At 39.1% G+C, this 23718-nt stretch overlaps 1 protein-coding gene across 3 annotated transcripts; it reads right to left on the bottom strand.

The window, feature by feature from the left end:
- Positions 1 to 23: 23 nt before the first annotated feature.
- smad10a (SMAD family member 10a) lies at positions 24 to 23656 on the bottom strand. 3 transcript variants are annotated; one of them, XM_074686140.1, is made up of 13 exons: positions 23404 to 23656; positions 19494 to 19569; positions 12432 to 12672; positions 9349 to 9523; positions 9240 to 9263; positions 8759 to 8971; positions 8417 to 8668; positions 7115 to 7213; positions 6838 to 6891; positions 6461 to 6644; positions 6086 to 6254; positions 5775 to 5913; positions 24 to 4903 (listed from the first exon to the last, which is right to left on the bottom strand). In XM_074686140.1, the coding sequence occupies exons 1-13, from the start codon at positions 23405 to 23407 to the stop codon at positions 4692 to 4694; spliced, it is 1842 nt and encodes a 613-aa protein (XP_074542241.1). In that variant the 5' UTR covers positions 23408 to 23656; the 3' UTR covers positions 24 to 4691. The 3 variants fall into 3 exon arrangements, with proteins under 3 accessions (XP_074542241.1, XP_074542240.1, XP_074542239.1); XM_074686139.1 differs by having other exon boundaries at positions 28 to 4903; positions 7115 to 7216; positions 8759 to 8968; XM_074686138.1 differs by having other exon boundaries at positions 30 to 4903; positions 7115 to 7216.
- Between the last annotated feature and the right edge of the window lie 62 nt (positions 23657 to 23718).

Here is a 23718-nt window from a genome sequence, read left to right as displayed (position 1 = left end):
TTCTAAATTTGCAAATTAAAGTTTTCAGTGTTAATTTTCAGAATAGCTTCATTGTCTGGAAAAGCTTGTGACAGTATTTATGAATGGGGTGATTTTTTGAATGTGATCCACTGATTGTGACTTTATGAAATGCACAAACCAAATGAATAAATGGCGGTGTATGTGAGAAAATTTCTTTACAATTTTCTTTTCAGTTTTATTGTGTAATCCTTAAAATATCTGAAAATTTGACCTCTGCTTTATTTTCTGTTTATTTAGTAGTTGCAGTTTCAAGTCCCAAAAAGAAACCTTTCATATATCATGCTCACAAGATTCTTTTTTATAATTTATTTATCTGGTAAAAAGTATTTGTGCTTTATCTTTTGCACACCATTTATAATCTTGTGGATTAAAAATAATTCAATTACATAACAAGATATGAGATTGTGTACACAAAACAAACATTTGTGCATACTGATTACAAATGTTTTTATTACTTGTGCTAGATAGACAAGGTATTACCTTGTGTGCATAAGAAAAAAAATTCTGACAGAGCTATCTTATCTTTTGCACACAAGATCTTAACTTGTGAGCACACAAGGCTGCATCTCCTTGTTCCTGCACTTTAACCAAACTGTCCACAGAAATGTGCAAAATATGCTAAGACGAATACTTGTGTACACAAGATAAAACTTGCTCTCAGATGATAATTATCTGCACACATAAAAATAAACCAACTTGCACCCCAATATTTTTATTTATTGTTTTGTGTGCAAGATTTGAAATTAACTTGTGCACACAAGATCATTTAGTTCTGCAAGATAATCTACTTTTCACATCATTCAATTATTTTATGTGTACGTTGTTTTTTTAGGTGCACAAGCTAAAAACGAATGTCCATATTATGTCAAATTTTACTTTTTGGGACTTCAAGGACTCTGCGTTGATGTTTGACCTGGAGCATCCATTGGAACCAATGACAGCCCAATACAGCACATATATATATGAGTACATAAAGTTTATCATCCACTTTTCCATGATGTTTAAACATAAAGGTTTGTATCTCTACAAAACAGTAACTAAACTTTTTCAGAGGCAGGTCTGTTGATACAGTGCAGACTGACTACAGACAAAACATACTGTCCTGTGTGTTTGACGGGTTTAAGCTATTAATAAAAATAACTGACTTCGACTTTAAAGATTAATCAAACACCTCTTTCAAAGCACTTAAAGATCACTACAGTGATTCAAACTTGAGCTAGATGTAATAATTTTACATGCAGTTGTTATTGACCTTAAACAAAATCATCCATATTTTTGGGTACCTTCTTTTTCCCTGCAAACAGAGCAGTTCTTTCATTAAGCTTTTCTTTTCTAGCCAAAATAATACTTGTCCTGCTTCAAACACCATCAGGTTCAATGGATTTCACGGATCAGTCAAAGTGTTTCCATCATTTTGTAGTGTTTTATTACAAAGGGTTCTAATAGTGATACATGGTCTTCTGTTTTCTCAGTTTTCAAAGAACAGAAGTGAAAACATTCAGAAACCAAAGAGTGGAGGGGATGAGACGAATGGAAGCAAAACTCTGAGCAAAGATTCAGGCTTTTTCTGGGGATGTGTCAGCAGTTTCAAAAAATGAGGTCAAATTTTGGGGCAAAAACTACTGAAAAAAAAAACTTTGGTTTTAATGTTAGAAGACAGGATAAACACTCAAAAGGCTAATTCAAAATAAATACACATTTAAACCTAAATTGAGTCTTTTACAAAAGCCGTCACCATGAATTAAAGTTTCTACAACACACATGTAGAAATTGTTAAGGGCTCACAAACTCTTTAATTAAGTCACAAGACAGCCCTATAAAGAATAAAAACATAAAAATGAAGAAATTAAAATAAAAGTTAAGTGTTGTTAACACTTCAAACTATTTCAGTTATCACTATTATGTTTTAATTTAGAAATATTCATATTGTATTCAAGGCATTTCATCGAGTTGTCCAATACATTTTTCACTATATGTGTAAAGGAAAACTATATTTTGAGGATCTGTCCAGATGGAAGTTGTTTGACATCTTTGGGCTCGAAGATATATCAAAATGTGATTAAACATGAAACATTTACAGTTAGGGTGATTCATTTTAAAAGTCTGACATATTTGAAAATGTTATGACTTAATCATCAAAAGAATGCAGGAAGGAATGACAAAACTATTGTGAATTTTATAGATGATGCACACTTGGGGAAATATTTTACTATCTGACTTTATATTTTGACACATATTCAATTTTTTCTTTCTTCTTCTTTTTCTGACAACATTTCAAAAGTATCATTTGTTAAATTCCACACCAAATCGCCATGTTTTTTTTTCTCAATGATTTATTTTTGGCACGTTTAGGCACTTTTAGGACCTTCTACAGGTACTTTTTTAAGAATCTAAATAGGAAAACAGTCCCACAAAGAAGTGAAATCATGAGCTCTGTGGACAAAATGAACTGCTCAAAAAGAGGATGTAAGAAATTTCAAACCCTCAAATTTGAAAATCGAAACTGAATCTTTCTTCAGTTGTTTTGATTCCAGTGTGGATTTTTTATAACAGAGTCAACAGACAGAAGGCATGATGGAGGAGGTGTGAGTGATTGTAGAGAGGTCAAGTGATCTTCTGGTGATGATGAGGGCGTTGAAAATGATGATGAAGATGTGAGAAAGCCTATTGAACAGTTCCCTGAATGCGGGCTGAGGAGAACAGATAAATATGACATCTATTAGTGTCGTCTATGCTAAGATTAAAATAGTGCCAAGCGTTCATATTTTACACTCACAAAGACTAAGGCAATAAATAACTGTACTCAGGTATAGTGAGTGTGTGTTAATATTTCTCTGACACACGGTGAGATCATCACAGATACCTGAGGGAAACACAGAAAACCATCAACAACCACAACATGAATCTTCATGTGAACAGACACGCGCCGCGTCTGCCGCATAGTCCAGTGTCGGTGCATCTACTGTTGACAACAAAAGGCACAAATATCACTAAATGCATAAATGTTGATGAAGTTCATAAAGCAGCTGAACCACAAATGTAAACTGACAGAGACACACTCAGCATCCTGACTCCAAACACGTAAACCCGTATGTACGTTTATCCTCGGCTGGACTGAAATCAACATCAAAAATAACCCGTACAGTGCCCGCCTGTCTCATGGTGTTAGAGGGGCATGATAATGATATAATACTAAAAAATTATGATAATACATCTGTGAGGGATTAAAAAAAAACTTAATGTTAAAAGTTCAAGAAAGAAGGAAAGAGGGTGTTGACATTAAGAAATGCAAAGAGAAAAAACTACAAAATTTCCTCTCTGATCAACCTGCATTTTCATGTTCAGTGCAGACTTATTTATTCATTTATTCATTAAAAACCAACTCATATTTTGTATTTAATCTTTGATTGTCTATTTATTTTGATGTTTTTACAAATATATATATATATTTTTTATTCTTGTTTAGTCATTGCTTTACAATAGAGCAACACTCAGGTGCTTTTCTGTCTGCTGTTGGCTCCACTGTTCAGGGTTGTTGTGTGACTTTGGTGTTTAAAGTCGTCAATCTGACCCAACGCAGCATTTTAGCGACATTAAAAGAAACAAAGTAACCAGCCCAGCAGAAATAAAGCAGCAACTCCTCGATTGTATGGGAGAAAACAAATGAATTTTCTCTGAAATCTATTGGGAAAGAAGTTGCAGCAGTACATTTTAAAGCTAAAGAACATTTAACTCAGTGTTGGAGTCAGGATGCTTTCAGAGGGCGTTCATGTTCAGTCCCTCATGGATCAACCTGTCAGTGATGATGTATGTGTGCGCTTCAGGCAGTAGAAAATGAAACTTTGCACTGTATCATGAGGTAATCTGGTTTTGGTGATTCACACCGACCGTTTGGTTACATACAGGGTAGCACTGCTTCATTACAGAGAACAACAACACCACTTTAAAGCTAAATGTTTTTGGCTTTTTAGTCTTTTTGGTACAAAAATAATAATATAGCTTGAGCTGAGCGTAACAGGAGGCTAACCAGCTATCGATGCTAACAGTTTGATCAATAACAGTGAGGAGCACAGTACGAGCACAGAGATGATTAACACTGGTTTCCTTAATAATCCAAACGTCTACATCAGTTCTGCTGCTGATCATTTACCGTCAGCATGTCTCAGAGGTAAGCAGTTATCTGTCTGGAGTGTTGAGTCGTGCATGATTTTTACGTGTGTGTATGTTTGTGTGTGTGTGGTTTTTTTTATGAGTGAATGTGCAGAACAACTAGAGGGAATCCAGATTGCATACGGGAGAACTGGATTCCTGAAACGCATCCCTGGATTTCTACAGTGCATACAAACGTCTTTAGGACAGAGTACTGGATTTAAAATCTTGACCTTCAGAGATCTGACTCCCTCGTCTTTGAGTTTTGATTGCACAGGGGAGAGAAATCCTGAAGACACCAGCACTCTAATGTCTGTGTGTACAGACGTTTTGGTTACAGTGTGTGTGAGTGTGTATGTGTGTGTGTGCATTGATTGTTAGGAGCATGATCTCAGTGTGTTTCTGATTGAATTTCTTTTGTTTTTTGTTTTTTTTTAAATCTATTTGGCCTGAAGCTAACATGTGTCTGTGTGCGCACATTCAGAGGATCCAGATCAGGGATTGGAGCGTGGTCTTGGTCCTCAGTTAGCAGGTCCAGGATCTGCTAAAGGCATAGTGTGCAGCACCTCATCCAGAAGCTGCAGAGCACGGTGCAGGTGGACCTCCACCCAGCAGGGGGTGTGTTTGATGCTCTGACGGGGGTAGTCTGGCCCCCAGCCCTTCACGAAGCTGAGCCGCAGGATGCAGAGCCGTCTCAGGTCATCTACACCAATCCCTGCTGCTGCAGACAGACCTGACAGAGAGAGGAGAGGAGTCAAACATACACACTATCTGTACTTTGAAGTCTTCTACAATACAGCACGATGTTTGTTTACTTATTCATGGTCCCATTTAGAGTTACAGAGACCAGGGGGTGCTACTTACACTAAGGTTACCCAGCACTACAGATGAACCAGCTAGCAAATCAACATAATGTATAAGCAAAACAATCAAAGCACCTTTAGCTAAAACAGGAAAGTCATTTTGAAATTAAGTTTTTATCCCGCTTCAACTTTCCTCTGGGGAAAGTTGGAAAGAAAAATGGACGTCATCTTGCTCGGCTCCAAGTGAGGTCTCCACAAAAAACTGCTCCCCCTGGTGGCTGGCTGCAGTACAGGTCAAAAAATCTGTCACCCCAGCCATTCCAGATGGGCTGTGGTCAAACTTTAAAAAATTAATACACCTTGTGGAAATGTTTCTCACATTCGATTGTTGTGGTGATTTGAAGATATTATTTGGCTGCCTTGTACTCAAGTTCTCTATTTTCTGAAAAGTTTCGTTTTCATTAGTTATAAGAGGTTAAAAACAAGGTTTTACATTACGTGTAACGATGACTGACAGCTGCCGCTCTTGTGTAAAATAAGTCGGCAGGGAAAGCCGAGAAGAGATCAGACTCTCCAAAGAGAAAATATAAATAATTTTTTTTTTTTATTCGACTCCACTCAGATTCTCCCAGAATCCCTCACAGTCTTAACGGTGCAAACTCCGGCTACACAACAGCTACCAATGGCGGGGCCTGTGACAGGGGTATTTTGGCTTTAAAACCTAACAACGGTAAATGGCCGAGCCATGCTGTCCACTCTATATATTGTTTATGGTTGGGAGAGAGTCTAAACACCACTTACTGACTGCAGGTGCGATTCCGCCCACGCTGCCTGGACCGGGAATGTTTCCTGCTACAGCAGCAGCCTGAGCAGCTGCTGCAGCCTGGGCAGTCGCTGCCTGCTGCTGCATTTGTCTGTGGCACTGCCGCAGATCAAATACCTGACACACACATACAGACACTATGATGAGTTCACAATAAGAAAAAAAATAACCCAGCAGCACAGAAGGGCAGGTAATCTGAAAAGAGATGTTAACATTCATAAATAATAATACAGCTTCAGAGTAGAGAAGTTAAACTGTATTAGTGCTTGTTTAAGTTCTCTATTCAGACCTTGATGTATGCTCCGGGGTAAATCTTGTGAACAGCGTCCCCTGGTGCTCGGCCCGCCTCCCTGTCGAGGTAGTAACTCTGAACAAACACAGCGTGGTCGCTCATGCAACGCATCCACACGTCGCCCTCACCACGACACTCCAGCTGCACGCCTTTACCAATGTGCAACCTGAAATATAAAGGGTGAAACGTCAGATACGCAGATGACATTCACCTACTGTACTGTCAGCGATGACTGAGAAACGTGTGTGTATATTTTTGATTTGAAGGACAGGTGTTTTCTTAAGAGTGTTATGCTTACATTATTTGATCGACTCATGTAACAATAATGATAATTGAATGAATAACTGATTAGAGGTGTTTGTCTGCTCCCACCTGGCCCTCTCGCTGGCATCTGTGCGGTGGACGTTGCTCAGCTGGCCGAGGCAGAAGCGGTCTCCTCCTGACGGGTCAACATATCCATCAACGGTAACTACAGGACAGCTGGAGGGAACCTTGAACATCTCGCCCACCTGAACATCCATCTCAAAATAGGAGATGGAGCACCAGAACTCTGGACCTGCAGGAGGAGAAGAACAAACTGTGTAAGGGACTGAAAGTTAAACAAATCTTAATCTTATGGAATGAACACTGACGTATGCCTCATACTCCTACAACTACAGACAGCTGGTAACATAAAAACTGTATAATCAGTGAATGTAGGTGTAGAGATTGTGGCGAAGAGAAGATGTTTCAGGGTTAAAATCTCTCACCTGGATGATTGGACACAGATGGAGGGAAGGAGGCAGAGCCGTGATGCTGAGACCCTGACAGGAGAAGAGTGAGAGGATTAGTCTGAGGAAATGCTGAAACAAATCAGCATTTTTGTCTCTTCAGATGGAGCTCTTCCTGTTTGATCTTACATTGATCTGTCACACTTTTCACAACATTTTTTGCTCGAAAATAAAATGAGCTCACTGAGAAGAATTCCAGAAACTGTGATGATATTTTTGTTCAAGGAGGCACTTGGTGTCCTGACTTATTTCTTACAGTGATGGTTTGGGTGATGGAGGGGGGGCTGTTGGTGACCTCGCCCATTCTGCTGGGGTCCTACAGGAGTGTAGGAGGCTGTGCTGCTGCCTGTCCACACTGCTGGAAAAACAAAAAGCAAAAAAATATCAAATGTTATGTATAAAAAGAGAGACAGTTGAGGTGGTAGACATAAAGTGAAGAAAGAGTGAAATGTTGTTAAAAACTAATATGCAAAAAAGAAAGAAAAGTCAGAAATAAGAGCAGACATCTGTACATGCAGGAAGGAGCTGAATTGGGTCTGTCCTGAGCTGCTGCATGCAGCCCGCTGTGTCTCTGTTTGCTCCATCCCTTATATCAGATCTCACACAGCCACAGCGCCACAGGTTGGCAAAAAACTGACACTTTGTTGAGTCCTGACTACACAGTTACTGATGCTAAAAAACAACCACATACAAAAGGAAAGTAAAAACAGAGCACACACTCAGCAGATTTACACACTTCCTCTTTATCTAAATTCAGAAACACTGTTTCATTTTGGGTCTCTGCTGAAAGATAAGCTAGTTGTACCACACCACAAACTCTGACAGCTGCAGAAAAACTGGAAAACTCTGCTGGTTTCTCCACCTCTGAATCTCACACCTATCTAACCCTCAGCTGGCACTTTCATTTTAACAGCTTTCATGTGTGCAACAGCTCTTGTCTGACACTGGAATGGTATTACAACCAGAAACAGGTAAAAACAATCGAAAGATGGATAATTTAGAGACAGGGTAATAGTCCCATGAACAATTTGATTATGAAACTGATATTTGAATATTCCGCACATTTCACTGCCATCATAATCATTTCCTTAATTTCCCCTCGGGGATAAATAAAGTATTTTTGTATTTCTTCTTCTATTCTAATCATTGACATTTATCATCACTCGAGTAATATTAGTAAATTGAAATTTTCCAACAAATCATAAGAATGTGTATGTCATGAGAAGAAAACAAGGTCTGTTTCAGTGCTCTGTTCCCCGACACAATCTGTGGCAAACAGCAATCATGATTTATTTAGACCCTCACTTTGAAGACCAGAAATACCACAATGATTTTAATGCATTATTTTATGGGGGAACTTTTTCAATCTTGTTTAAAAAGGTAAAGTTGTTTGATTACTCTGTCAAAAGTCTGTGCAAAGGTTTTTAATTGATTGAAAATTGACCAAATTAACTAGTGTCTGATGAAACAGGTAAATCACTCGATTCAAACCTGAGATCAGCTGAACTTAGGTCATCTTTGTATATGTTTGTACACACGTGTGTGTGTGTGTACTCACTGTGGAAGGCCGCCTGGCTCTGAGAGTGTTTATTGCTGCTGTATCCGTTCTGCTCGTGGGCCTGTGATGGAGGGTGAGGGGGCTGTTGAGGATGAGGGTGGGGGGGCTGTGTCTGCTGCTGGGCGGCCTGCTGATGAGTGGAGGGCTGAGTCGGGGTCGGAGGTCGTGCTGTAGGGGTCATGACTTGAGCCTGTGGTGATGCAGTCTGGAGGCGGCCATCCCCGTGACTCCCCTGCAGAGGCATCATGGATCCTGAGGCGGATACGGGGGGAGGGACATCAGACCTGAATTAACCCTCTGACCTCAGTTCAGGAGTCAAATTTAAAGATAAAAAGCACTGACCTTTGGGCGAGATGGGCAGGTTGGTGTATCGTGTGACGGGTGGGGGTCCGTGGGGCTCAGAGGGCAGCTGTGGGGGGACCATCGGCTGGCCGTAGTGGTCTGGCGGAGGCAGCTTCATGGCAGCTTGGTGATCAGACAGAGGCATCCCAGGTGGGAGGTCCATCTGTATACAGTCATGGATGTACTCCTCTTTGATCAGCCCTCCTGGAGCTGCTGCAGGAGGAGAAACAATCAATACAATGTTTCACATTAACCCAGTAAGAGACCAGCATGCACGAAACCTCTCAGTAACTCAGAGCCATGACTTTATGATGCACAAACATCAACAATGATGCACACAAGACATCACATCTGCCTGAACGTAATCTAATAAAATTCAAAGAAAATTTGACTTAATTTTACATAAAAAGAGCGCAAAAAAGTACAAGAGGTAAAGAAGAGGTACACTGCAGTTTAAATATCACCGTAGACGAGCACTCACCTGTGTTCTGAAGGCTGAGGCCGACTGTTAAAGGACACACAGAGACAAGAAATGAAAACATGTTCAAAAATGAAGCATCAGTAAACATGGTGATATAACCAGGACGTACCGATCCCAGGTGACACCACCCTTTCATAGTGGTAGGGGTTCACACACACGTTGTCATACTTCAGGTCGAAGGCGTACTGGCAGAACTTCACGTGCTTGAGTTCGTTTTTGTGGAGGTCGGGCCAACGCCACAGACGAGCATAAATCACATGGGGGAATCCTTTCCTGCCAGCCACCTGAGGAGACAGGGAGGAACAACAGAAGTCAGGCAACATGACAATAACTCACAGCTGCTGATGGCAGAGCTCCGACAGCTGACTCACAAACGTTACAACATAAACATGAAACAAAACAACCAAAAACTCCCACGACAGAGAGAAAATCAGTAATAACTAGAAAAGCAATTTCTGAAGAAATTGCGCTGTGAATGCAGAATGCTGAAGCAGCTTGCGCTGAACTGCTAATGCAGAATGCTGAACATGGATGACTGAAGATATGTCTGAAAATGGCTGAACAAAGTCTTAAATAACTCGCGCTGAAATGCTAATGCAGAACGCTGAACATGAATGACTGAAGATGTGTCTGAAAATGGTTGAATGAAGTCATGCAGGGCTTGCACCGAAATGCTAATGCAGAACGCTGAACATGAATGACTGAAGATTTGTCATAAAATGGTTGAATGAAGTCTTTAAAAGCTTGTGCTCAACTGCTGATGCAGAATGCTGATCATGAATGACTGAGGATATGTCTGAAAATTGTTTAAAGAAGTCCTGTAAAAGCTTGCGCTCAACTGCTAATGCAGAATGCTGAATTAGCCTGCCATGAACTCTTGGATGAAAGGATATGAATGGACAAATAAATAGAATGGATGAATGAATTTAAAGTTGAAATGGTTGCGTCTATTCAAAAATTAAAGGAATGAATTAAATTTTAAAGAACATTTATAGAAATAATGACCTGACTGAGGGAAAATGTAAGTCTGCTATCTTAAACCCTGTTAAAATGTAATCCTGTGTGTCCTATGTGTTAGTTTTTTAACCATGTAAGCCTGTAGGCTCAGGCCCATCTGAAGCCAGATGTTGCCATGGTGATCATTGTTTACCAACTGCCATCAGAGAGCTGGTGGAGTCTGTTGATTCCCAACACCCCTTTTGAAATCAGGGTGTAAAGGTGCTTGCAATTCTGACAAAAAGAATGATGATGAAGCATGAATCAGTGTGATCCAAAATTGGATTTAAAAGTTTGAATGGCTGAATCAATTCAGGAATTAAGGGAAGGAATTTAAATTTAAAGGAAAAAATCTAGGAAAATAAGGAGCTGACTCAGGGAAATGGAAGTCAAATGCTGTTAAAGTGTGATACTTTCTGCCCTGTGTGTGTGTGTGTGTGTGTGTGTGTGTGTGTGTGTGTGTGTGTGTGTGTGTGTGTGTGTGTGTGTGTGTTCAATCATGTCAACCTGTCTGCTGAGGCTTATCTGAAGCCAGATTTTATATTGGTGATCGCTGATAAATTAACAGACACATGCTTGTCTTTGTTCCTGGATGTTTTGATGAGTTACTATAAACAGCTGCATGAGATCAAAGGTTTCCACGGAGACCAGCTCGTTTAAGGCAGCAGGTGCAGGTGCACAACTTTGCCCTTGTTACTGTAATCTTCTGAAGATTTTGTGGCAAAGCAAGAGTCCGAATCTCCTGTCACCTTGCCAAAACCGTGAGGGCTAGAATAAAAATGAACACACCGTAGGAATCCTGAGACCCAGAGGAAGCTGTCCGTCTAAATTTCATGCATGAAGGTCAAGAAACGAATCCACGAGAGCGATAGATAGATGAGGGAAAATTTACTGATATCTGAGAAAACCCCTCAGGAATTAACATGGAGGTATATGGGGATTTTTTTGAACTTCTCATGACAGTTGGCCATTTTGTGAAAAAGTGCTCCATCCTTTTGCTTTAAAAACCACTTTGTCAGAAGCAGGACAAGCCCTCCTCCATTTTGATATATAAAATGCCTATGTGGAGCGAACATTGTGACCAAAAGAGCAGTTTACCCAGAAATTTTTCAGGTCTTGTTTCCCCCTCTCCGTGCTCTGTCGTTTGAATCTCCCACTCTGAGCCAAAACATTCCGTCCAATACACACCAATGTTAAACGGCTCGAAGAGCTGAAATGCATCATGACCTTTGAAGGGTCATTGTGAAGAAACTATGAATGCTAGGAAACATTTGAAACCCACTGAATGAAGCCAAAAGGTAGCTTAATATTTTGAAGTTTGAATGGAGTTTGTAGCTGAATGTATGACTGAATGAGAAGGGTTTGAAGCAGGCTGAAAAAATGTCCTGAAAGGAGAAAATTTTGAAAATTCCTCATTCATCTCTATGAGACCAAAAAACGCACAAATTCTGAAATATCTCGAAAAGTATTTGTGAAAAGTGTCTGAAGAGTCATAGCCCCCTTGTCCCAACTGAAACACACGTTTTGAAGTTTGAACGGTGAAAATCGGTTGAAGTTTGCCTGAGTTTTAGCGGTCCAAAAAAGCGGGCGGAAGAATGAAGAAGAAGAAGAAGAAGAAGAAGAAGAATAAATTTTTTTGTCACAGAAGAACATATACTGTGAATGCATTGCTGCATTCACAGCAATGATAACAAACAAAAGTATGACTCTGACTCTTTGATCAGAAACAGATCGTCTCTTATTTATTCATCAAGTAAATCATGTTTATGTGCTCTTCATCATTATTCAAATTTGACTTTTTAATTGTAACTTTCTACTGATAAGTCAATAAAGTATCTTTTGACTTTGGGTCTGTAATGCCACATAATGTAATAACGGCCCAATATGTAATAATGTAACAACTTTTCACTTTATTATGTAATAATGCCACATTTTGTAAGACAATGAATACAATAAGGACAGTAAAAAAAAAAAAAAAATTATGATTTTATAAAAAAAATAAGTGATGTGTAAGAACTTGGAGATACAGGACAAAAACATCTTAGACCACCAGACCATTGAGAAAGTTCTCCCTCAGAGCAGCCGCCTCCATCACACCATCACACCTTCCAAGCTTGGCTCAACAATGTTGCATTATGTGTGTACATCACATTCATGCAGTGACCTTCTCGATCAAATCACTGGAGGTAAACTGACCTGCAAGCGTCCATCCAGCGTCCTCTGGATGGTCACACACTTGCTGGGATGAACACCGTTGGTGGTGATGGCGGTGATGAGCGAGTCCAGCTCATCCTTCTTCTCCTTCAGCTTCTTCACCAGGCTCTCTATCGCGCGCTTGGCAAAGCCCTCATTCTCCCCGCCCTGCCGATGACACATGAGGCTATGGACGATGCTGAGGCAGGCGTCGTTGCTGCTGGGAGGATTCACCGACATGATGCTGCGGAAACCAGAGGAGAGGAATGATGGCGTTAGGGAACATATGGTGCTAGGTAATTTGTTCCCAAATGGTGGAATAAAACACCCAACTCCAAATGATTCTCAGAGTCCCTTTCTACTTATAGAGATGTCTGATGAAGACTCATCTGTTCAGGGAACACTTAGGCCCTTATCTGACCCTTCTCCTCTTTGTCCTCAGGGGTAGAATGAGTCAGAGGGTCTCAGACCCAGCTCTTTATGAATATTTAGCACGGATTATTGAATGTTGTTGAAGGTGAACAATATTGTTGCAGTGTTTTTAAATTGTGGTTAGCTGTGGTGACATTATTCTACATGAAAAAAAAAACACTTAGGTTTTCCACAGCATGCTCATGTGTAGGGCTGCAACTAATGATTATTTTTAGTGTCGACAAATCTATCAATTATTTTTTCGATTAGTCGATTAATCACGATTATTTTGAGTTTCAACCTAATTTGGCCTTTAAAATGTGCAGACCTTTATAATTCAACCTGTGTGTTGCATTTTCACTGCATTTACCCAGATTTAGGTTCTCTCCTCTGGTTGGTCAGCCCTGTGTCATGTTTGTTTGTTTGTTTGTCTTTATTTCATTCATGATGACATAAAAAAATATAAGTACTAGGCTAAACAAAAAAATATATCGGCTAAATCTGAAAATGTATGACGCAGGTAACAGGGAAATTAAGTTGTTGTACGCAGTGTTGGATACACTGCTTATTAGTGACTTTGGGCTTATTTTCTAATGTTTATTTACTGATTGGGGCTTTGCTCTCTGTATGATCCCGTCTGACTCTCTCCCAGCTCTCCATAACAACGCGTTAAGTTTCATTTCTCTACATGCACTACTTCCACTTCGCTCATGCGCACTCCGCCCCTCCTCCTCCCTGCTGAGTGTTACTGCTGCAGTGTGAGCTTAAGAGTGAGGGCTCCATCAGATAAATGTTCTCTCTTCTCACAAGTTAGGGGAGTTTTGACACTAGTTTGTGGCTCAGATCCTGAAAAACTGTTGGTAACAGAGAGTGAAGGAGACTCTCTAAATTACGTTATCAGACGCTAAACTCCGGGAGCTGTCAGGCTCCGTCAGAGCCTCCGTCAGCCCACAGCGCTCTCTGGGAGGGGAGATTTTTCCTCATCGATATTCCTCACGTATGAACTTAGTGATCTTTTCCCATAAAAGTATCCAATAACACAGGACCTCATGCTGTGAACTGAAGTTACAAATGAGTATTACCCCCTGGTATTTGATTTCAACATGAGACAACGACAATAAAAACAATAATACCACGCGTCGACTATTAAAATTTGCGTAGATGATTTTTTTCGTCGACGTAGTCGATTATGTCGACTAATCGTTGCAGCCCTACTCATGTGCACATACATCGACTGTATGAACACAAGGAAGGAAGCCAGTCCCAGAATAAATTCAATAATCAATTTGTTTCTAACAAATCACTAACTCTAACTCTGTGCCTCTGATTGAGCCAACTTGCAATCTTAATAGAAAAAAATTCAACGGGGGTACAGTGTGTCCTGGCAGAGAAATTGGCTATTCAGGCTTAAAACATTTTTGCACGGGGCTGTAAAAATGTTTATTTCTGCAGGGAAAAAGTTTTTTTTCTGGCCCCAAGCAGACACCCAACAAACAAAGATTTTAACACTTCCACATTGCCTCATATTTTTAGACCAGAAGTTGCTGCTAGGTAAAGATAAGCAAAAGCAAAATATTTTGTGTTCATATTTCACAAGCGTTGTTTCTGGGGTTTTTTTTAAACATGCAGCACTTTTGTTTATTTTTTGCTTTTTCAAGAGAAAAAAAGCACTGATACTACATGTCCACGCAGACAGTCGGACCAAATGGCAAAACATCTTGCGAGATGCAGGAAAACAACATAAAACCAGGCCAAACAGAAAATTTCAGCTCAAACTAGACGACATTAGCCTTTCTTAAAATATGATCCTTTTCAGGGAAAAACTGCAGTACTAAAAACTGATGTTCGTCAGAACCCCGATTTAGGCTAGCTAAAAAAAAAAACCAGAAACCACAAACACATCCGCTAAATAAAGCTGATCTATACATCAGAAGAAACATGCTCAAAAAAGGAATTCATCTTGTAAACCCATTTTCCTATCAGCATATGCTGTTCAGGGCTGAATTTAGAGTTCTTCTTTCTAGGGTTATCAAATTTATGAGCTTTGCCCACCCCACTTAAAGATACAAATGGGTGAAGAGTTCCATGGATATCACTAAGTTTACCCCTTAAACTTAGAGGAGTTGGACTCAACAGAGAAAAACTCAATTAAATGATTGGTTTCCTTTTCCATTCAATTTCAAACTTTATTTTCTGATTCCACTTTCCTTCCACTGCTGCTTTGACTGTATGCTTTAAGCGTACATGAGAATTGGTAGAATATGCTGCCTGCTGACATTTGTTAAAATCACAGCATCTGAAACCACTCCCACAAGGCTGTATCAGATCTTCTAACAAACTATGATTTCCTTACTGCTATTTGATAAAGCAAAAAAGCACATTTGTTTGCTCTCTGGTAACACGGAAGCAATGAAGACAAAGACATGCTACAAACATGCATTCAAACTACCACAAAAACAACTGTAGCCATGAATCAGTGTGTTAGATGCGACATCCTGTTTGGGATAAAATGAGATGTATCTGCAGCACAGAAGCCTGCAATAAAACATCAGATAAGAGAGGAAAATACAGTCCTGAATAACTCAGATTTATTCCATGTGAATATTTCAGCTGGTTGTTCTGGCTCGCTGACCTTTTTAAACAAGGATGCCTGTTTTCATGAGACAACAAAATGAAGCAAAGCTCAAACAAACAAACCCTGAGATTATGCTCTTATTCAGTGAACTGGATGATACATGAGGGGAATGACATTTATAGTTCATCTGTGGGGCTCCTGTGCAGAAAAACAATACGGCCATGCAACAAGATGACTTTATTCTAAAGCAACAACCAAAAAAACTAACCATATGTAGGCCTGTCACGATAATCTATACATCAATTAACCGAACGATAAATAAAAACGTCCTCTGTAAGTTTGCCAGCCTCGATAAACTGACACGTGCATGCATGTTTGTTTTCCTCCTTTCGGCCAAAGAGGCTCAATGAGAAAATGGCTCACTGCGTCTATCTTTCCTTACATCGGGGTGCATAGGTTCTATAGCGGATTTATAGCAGAGTGAGCATCTGTCAAAAATGTGATCTTTGGGGTGAAGACGGGGCTGCTCGCGCGTACACACACAGAGAGCTGAAGCGAGCGTCCTGAGGGGTAAGGAGGAAACACATGCTAATATGAGTGATGGCACAAAAGATACAGTTCTTTTAGCCGCCTGCCACAGTCCCAGTCAGGGAATATTTTGTTTTTTATCAGAAAGAACAAAGTGTGAGCTCATGAACACCAACGAGCTGATATGTCGCATTTATTTGAAAATAGTGGCGACGAAGAAGAAGAAGAAGAAGGGGAGGTGCAGCGGAGCCTTGTTCTTTGACAATCTGCTCTTACTGAGGCTTTTTGTCTGCAAAGTAAATAGAAATATAAGCACCAAATGGTGGGCGCTCAAAGACAGCTACATTGCCAAAGAAATGCAGCCCTTCAATACGGTTGAAAGTCAGAAATGTTAAAAATGTTTGACAGACAGTACGGATTGACTGGGGAAAAAGTACATGTTACAAACAATTCAGGAACTGTATAAACTCCCTTTTATTTAGGCTATAGTTAGGGCCTGAGCCCCCGAGAATTGGGGAGCAAAGTTGTTGTTTTTGTTGGAGTTTCTTTTTTCTTTAGAGACAGGGTCTATTGACATGTATTTTTTTCTTAAAGAGAGTCCATTTCATTTTCATTGTATTTTTCTCTCTCTTTGTTTGTTAAGTCCATTATATTTTTTGTTTAATTTATTTTATTTAAAAGATCCTGACCTTTTAATTACAGTTAAATACTCTTAAGAAATCAAAGTTTCTTGCTTTTGATATGGTGTACTCACTTTATTATCCCATTTATCATAATTACATCAATGAAAAAATGGAAAAAAAAAATCAAAATAATATTGACAATAATATTGTTTTATCGGCAATAATATTTCGGAAAATTATCATCTAGCAAAATTTGTTATCGTGACAGGCCTATGTATTCATACAATACAGCAATGAGGCATCTCTAGAGAAACCAGAGCAGCCAGTCGGACACTTCATCCCACCCTGACTGCAAAGTATTCACCAAAAAGCTAAAAAAAAAAAAAAAAAAAAAAGCCCTTATCTCATATCAGCAAGATCTTTTCTTATTATAAGATAATCAGAAATATTAGATACACTACAAGCAACTCAGTAATTATATTCCAAAGGAGTTTTAATTTTAAACTGATCATAACCATAAACCATAGTGGACAACTGACATCCTAAAACAGTCCAGGAAGTGATAAGGATACCTCCTTTAACAGTAGGTTAAACTCAGTGTTTCTTTTTTTTTCCCAACAAGTGTCCAACTCTGAATTTTTGCAGAGAATAGGAAAACTTGAACATATCAGACTTTGCACAAACCTTAGTGGACACTGTCGTGGATCATGGATCCTAACAACACACCCAAAAAGTGAACCCAGAATAGAATAAAACAAAAAAACACTATTATCACCATCGTTTTGCTAACAAAAGGCTGACATGTGTCTTTGACTTGTTCGGGCAAATTTATGGTATAAAAAACAAACCAAGCAAAACTAACAAAAAAAGGAGACATATTACAAAAGAGGACACCTTTTAAACCAATAAACAAACTTAAGAAACGCATAATTACATACTCCTAATAAAAGCAGGCACAATGAAGTCACATCAAAGGAGGACCCTGGGTTATTAGAGGAAGAATATAAAGTGCAGTCTGAGGCACCAGGCTGACTTTAAGTGAACTACTGACGCAGATGTTTTATGGCAACTGGAATAAACTATGTTTAATAAATATTTCTCTTTGCAAAGAGTCTCTGTACCTTTGAGGCCCAAAGTGGTGGTTTAATGGACGCCTGAGCTCATCCCATATTCCCTATCTAAGGTAGCAGACAGCCTTTTCATGACGACGGGACAGCTGGGTCTGTTTGCAGCCTGTGATTGTTCTGCACACTTTGACCATAGTGGAAAGTTTTGCTTTGGTTTGAAACTTAAGTACTTTGACCATGATTGAAAGTGAAAACTCTGTTAAACATGAATTTTCTGACCTCAGAGCTGTGTCACTTTTGTAATTTAATATGATCTGAAAGGTAAAAGAGGCTGATTTATACGTATGAGTCTAATCTACACTGTCACAATGTAGCTAAGTGTAGCCCTGTACCAAAACAGAAGCCTACATGTATCTCCTCATAAATTTAACTTCATAGTGTCAACAAAACACAGACTGCACGTCATGTGATTGGTTTGCTAGGTAGAACTGTATTTCCTGCAGATAAAAAAAATCCCATATAATAATAACCCTGTGGAGATCAGGCAGTCAAACATTCAATCATTTACCTGAAGAATTCTTTCATACAGCTAATGACATTCACAAAGATGTGATAGCAGAGTATCTGTATTCACAGTACATCACAGTCACCAGAGCTGGACACCATCCCACAGTGGCTGCTTCCAAGACTAGCAGCCATCACTGTCAGCTTCGAGGTCTCTCTGTGTCAGATCAGCCAGTGGGTATTAATTAACTGTCCCCCTGCAGATTTCTGAATGATGAGATCCCAACAATATCATCTCTAAAGGAAAAGATCTTGTATATATGAAAAGAGGTTTGATTGGTTTTCTGTGGTTAAATCAATGTGCTTCAGTCAATTTTAAATCACAAGTCTAATGTTAAGTTTTATATCGGAGCTTCGCTTCATTCCTGCAGGTTTGAAAACAAAAACATTATCATCAACTTCTTTCTCCTATCTGCTGTGCAAATCACTTTATATCAATTTATACATTTGAATACAAACATCTATCACTCGCTGATGACTGAACAACTGTGGAAGAAGAAAGTGGCATAAAGCAAATCTATTCACAGAGTGTCACTGAATTCATTAACACATTTATTTGCATCCAGCCAGCAATTCAGCACCGTAACAGGGTTACTACACTTTATATAATCCAAATAAACCTTTTAACATCCTCCTGATGACATCCGTGTTAGACAATGTGTGTGCTGTTCTATTGCTGAGCTTTATGGCATTTTATACCAGCATTTAAATCTAGTGTCCCATCAACAAAAACTAAACATCCCTCTATGATCTCCACAGTTGTTATCACTGATGACAAATTTTTAGCTCGTCATTGTCTCATCTTCATCACAAACGAAAAGGATGCTGATGATTGTGTACTAGGGATGGGTACCTTTCACATTTGGAACGATACGGTACCTATGCCCGGTACCTGGCAATCGGTACCGGTACTCAACAGTACCAAGTTTCTGTACTTTTTTCTGTTTATGCGGTAAAAAATATCAATTTGTTTAATAATGAAATATAAAAAAAATCAATTTAACAAATTTATACTTCAATATATAACCTTGCAATGCTGTGTTCATTTCCAGCATGGAAAATCACCTACTCTTCCACTCCCTCACAGTCACAAGGATGCATTTAGGTACCTAAACATGGTACCTTTTGGTTTTACATGAATCGATACCCGGTACTTTTGACAGGTCTTTTTTGGTCTGTACCTAAAAGTACCTAATTCGGTACCAATCCCTATTGTGTACCATCAGTTTTTGTTAACAATTTCCCAGAAAAAAACAGGACCCAACACTCTCAATGACACCTGCTGTGTCTGGCCCACCTGGTGTTAAGTTGGTCAGCCAATGAGTGACCAGAAAGTTCACTGGCATCATGGTGGCCCAGGTCTGAATCCGTCCCTGTAAACAAAAACACAAAAAAACTAATGAGTCAGAAAGAAAATTTCAGAAGGTCACCTTAATTTAGAAACTCCAGAACAAACATCAATCAATCAGGGATGAGCTATGATTTTTTAATTATCATTGAATAATGAAAATTAAGTAGTTCATGTGACTATTATCTCATCTTTAGAGAATGTATTTCATAAAGTGTTTTCCCCAGCCTTTGGTTATAATGATATAACCGCCAATAGTGGTTGTAGGGCATGTCAAAGTTGTTTCTTTTTCCATCAATGAACAAAAATTTTGTATCACAACAAAAAAAAAATCCTCCTTCATAACAGGAGACAGTGTTATTGCCTGTAAAACAGTGGTAGTACTGTGAGATTCAGAGCTGGAGGAAAAAATTTTTACACATGTTTCAGGGCAAGACTACGAATGTGGATATCAGATTCAGCTTCAACTTCAACCGACCTGAATTATCCCAAAGGAAAAAGGAAGGAATCAATCAGTGTGCAGCGAGTCTCAGCAAAAACACTGGAAAAACGTCTGTTAATAAACTAACCACATCATGTTTAAGTCATCTCGCATGTTGTTACAGATTGTGCTGTACAGCTACTGAGGGGCAGGATGGGAAACAAAGTGTCTGAACGGCAGGACATACCGTGGATTGTGGGGATGGCATACACCTGCATCCCACCTTCTTCTCAGAGCTTTTTGGATGCTGTCTCTCTACATGAATATCTATCTGTTCTTCTTAAGTCCAGAAACAGCAGGGCAGCCTTCTCTCTGAACCAAGTTGCAAGTTGTTTCAGAATGTTTTGGTTTGGGAAAAGACTGTTTCATGTTCTTGTTTGATATATTTCCATACTGCTGACTTTTCAGCCACAGAGTTGCTAATGCTAAGCTAACAGACTGCCCTATGTTTGTTTGTTTTTCACCTTTTTTAACTGTATGTTACCATACAGTACTTTAAAGCAGGTGTTATTGCTGTAATGTGTCAGGCAGTGTTCTTTCATAAAGCTAAGTGTGGCTGTTGTTCCACATCAATGTATCATACCTTATTTTATTATTTTCTCATCAGCTTTATGAGGTAGGATGAACTCAGAGTGCTCGGTCATACTGACACAGCGTTCAGCAGGAATTTTTGCTAAATGATGGCTAATGTGAATGATTGGTTGAGAAAATCGGCTAAAATGCTGATCACAAGTACATTAGGAAAGGCTAAAATCGACCCTGATTCAGCTCTTGTAATTGGGATGGGGACGTGCTTAACCAACAGCAGTCAGATGATTTTAATTTTAAAAGTAAAATGTTAAAAAAATGTCCTGAAATGCATCTTGAGTAAACCAATAGATCAAGTATTTTTAAAAAGTTGGCCTCAAGAACAGCAGAGCTGTGTGTGTCACCGTAAGCCACAAGTTACAATTTATTCAAACAGAAGAGTTACATCTGTATTTAGTCCAGTCTTCAAGAGATTTATTTGCAATTTAAGTATGATGTGTCAGTACTACAGAAAATTATCAACAAATGCCCATGTGGGCAGGTGTGTTCTAAAATCTAGAGCTGAAACGATTCCTCGAATGATTCGAGGTACTCAATTACAAAAAATACTCAAGTAATTTTCTCTGCCTCGAGGAATCGTTTAATTTTAAAAAAGATCAAAGAGTGGTATTTCAAATAGAGCTGAGGCCATATTAAGAGAGTTTTCAGATCCCTCAAGCTACCTCTTATACAAAATAGCAACTAGCAACAAATCTAGCTTCTTTTCTGGAGTTTGGAGACTAATAGGTCATTCTACGAAACGGGTGCCATTTGGGTCCGCAACATTTGATGAGATGTACAAGGCACAAAAAATGTGTCAGAGTGTGTTTACAAATTTTGGAGCTACCAAAGCAAGTGCTCTTATTGACATGCTGTATCAGAAAATTCTATTTCTTAAAGAGAAAAATTTTCATTTGAAAAAAAACTGCTCTTTAACCAAACAAAAATGTATTTTATCAGATTACTCGATTAATCGATGGGATATCCAGTAGAATACTCGAATACTAAAATATTCAATAGCTGCAGTCCTACTTAAATCCTTGCATCATTTTTTTTTTTTGTACTGTTGCACATTCTAATACTCAGGTTCTGATAATTTAAACTAAACCCAAGACACAGAAATATCAGATTGTCTGTACCATCACAGGATACAGTTAACAGTTACTGACATCAATGCATGGCACATCATGTGGAGTTGGGTGTCAAGAGCAAATATCTGTTGTTACCATGCTAAAGTGATAGACCAGTGACTCTATAGTATGTTAAACAACACAATAACACACACAGAATGAATACTAATGTAACTGTTGCCACTGTACAGTCTATGGCTGCTACATGCATCCCTTCCAATCCACACACACACACACACACACACAAACACACACACACTACACCTTCTATCCATACCAGTGTTTATCCTCACTGTTTTCAGGCCATGGTGTCTTCATCAAAGTACATAGTCTACCCCTTGAAAAAATGGGGGTTTCATATTGGATACTAATAGATGATACATCACTGCAACGCTAACTCACAGCAGCAGTGGAGGGGTGGCCTGTTTCTGTCCCAGCTAACATAAACCACAATAAATAAGAAGCTATTGAAGAATTAGATCACTATGCTCTCAAAAACACTAAAAGGCTAAAAAGAAATCACAAAACGTTGAGGTTTTATTCTATTATTTAAGTATGCTGGTCTTCTCTCAACTCAAAATAATTTTGTGTAAATAAATATTTTTTAAGCTACAATACATCTTGTACTTCATACATGCTACTTATGCAGCCTGACATTATGTTGCAGCATTTATGCTATCCATGTAGAGCTTTAATACTAGAATTCACAACCAAACATTGAGCTGAGATATCAGATTACATTAAGCTTTTCTAAATCTATAGCAGCACGGCATCAAAAACATAGGTGGCCCTGAGGGTCATTGAGGGTCAACATTACATGACCAGTAAAACACTGAGCTTACCTCTAAAACATTTCACCAAACACTAAATAGAACCATAAAACCCAAAAAGTGTTTCATCTTGGAAAACTGTTTCATAAAACACATATCTTTTCCCATTAAACTTAAAAAAAAATCAAAAATATTAAGAAAAAAATCTAAAATGTCACATGAGAGATAGCCCTTCACAAAACGAACGTGTTTTAACATTTGTGGAGAGTGTGTTTGGTTTCCTGAAACATTTTTACATTTTGCTTTAACTGAACAGTGAAATATTCTGTACAGTTGGCCGTAAGGGCCACCGTACATACCGCATGAAAGCACATACATGTAAGTGCTGTACATACATCCCCTTAAATCCACAGACTCACACACACCACACCTTCCATCCACATCTCTCTATAAACATACTGTTCATCACCTTCATACCAACAGGCGCTAATGTCTACACCTAAATACATCCCCTGAGGGCAGCATATTCTGAATTTTAACTTCAAGCACTTCATATCGGGGAAAAATAGGAGATAAAATGGACCGTTACCTTAAACAACCCATACCTTCACTTCACTGACATCACGTTTGGGTTAACATGCGTCACCAAGTCTGCGGTCTCAACGTGTTCAAGGACCACCTCATATGATTCACATTTAATTTAGACATTAACTGACTGCTGCAAGTTTAACAAAAGAGGAATATGACAGGGTAGAGGTGCAGAAATATGTGTTTACATGGTGACATACGGAGGCACAGTATAGAAACCCAGACAGCAGAGGCGAATTTGTGTATTTCTTCGTTATCTAGTCGTTATTTTGTCTGTCTGTACTGCGGAAAACTAAAGGTAGACATAAACAGTTTGTACTTACACATCAGCCGGAGAGGAGGGGAACTTGGACAGAAAGATCGTCTCAAGTGTTGTGGACAGATCCGTAACGTTTTATGTTCAGAGCAGAGCTGATATTTGTGTTTTACTGATAAATGTCACACCTGTGTTCACAGCAGCGCTAACGATAGTGTTGAATTACTCTAATTTGACGAGTTAACGTTCATTTAACCTGATGTTTCTCTGTTTTATCGTTTTATCAGCCTCAATGTCTCCTCGTGCATCCTGTCCGTTCGTCTCGCGCACGCCACAATAACAATAGAGGGGAGACGTCGTGCACGTCGGTGTCTCGACGGGC

Source organism: Halichoeres trimaculatus, unplaced genomic scaffold, assembly GCF_033239565.1.
Source record: "Halichoeres trimaculatus isolate MK-OKI-2021-1 unplaced genomic scaffold, fHalTri1.1 fHalTri1_scaffold_14, whole genome shotgun sequence".
In the NCBI taxonomy this organism is placed as follows: Eukaryota; Metazoa; Chordata; class Actinopteri; order Labriformes; family Labridae; genus Halichoeres; species Halichoeres trimaculatus.
This window is presented reverse-complemented; position numbering and strand designations above follow the sequence as displayed.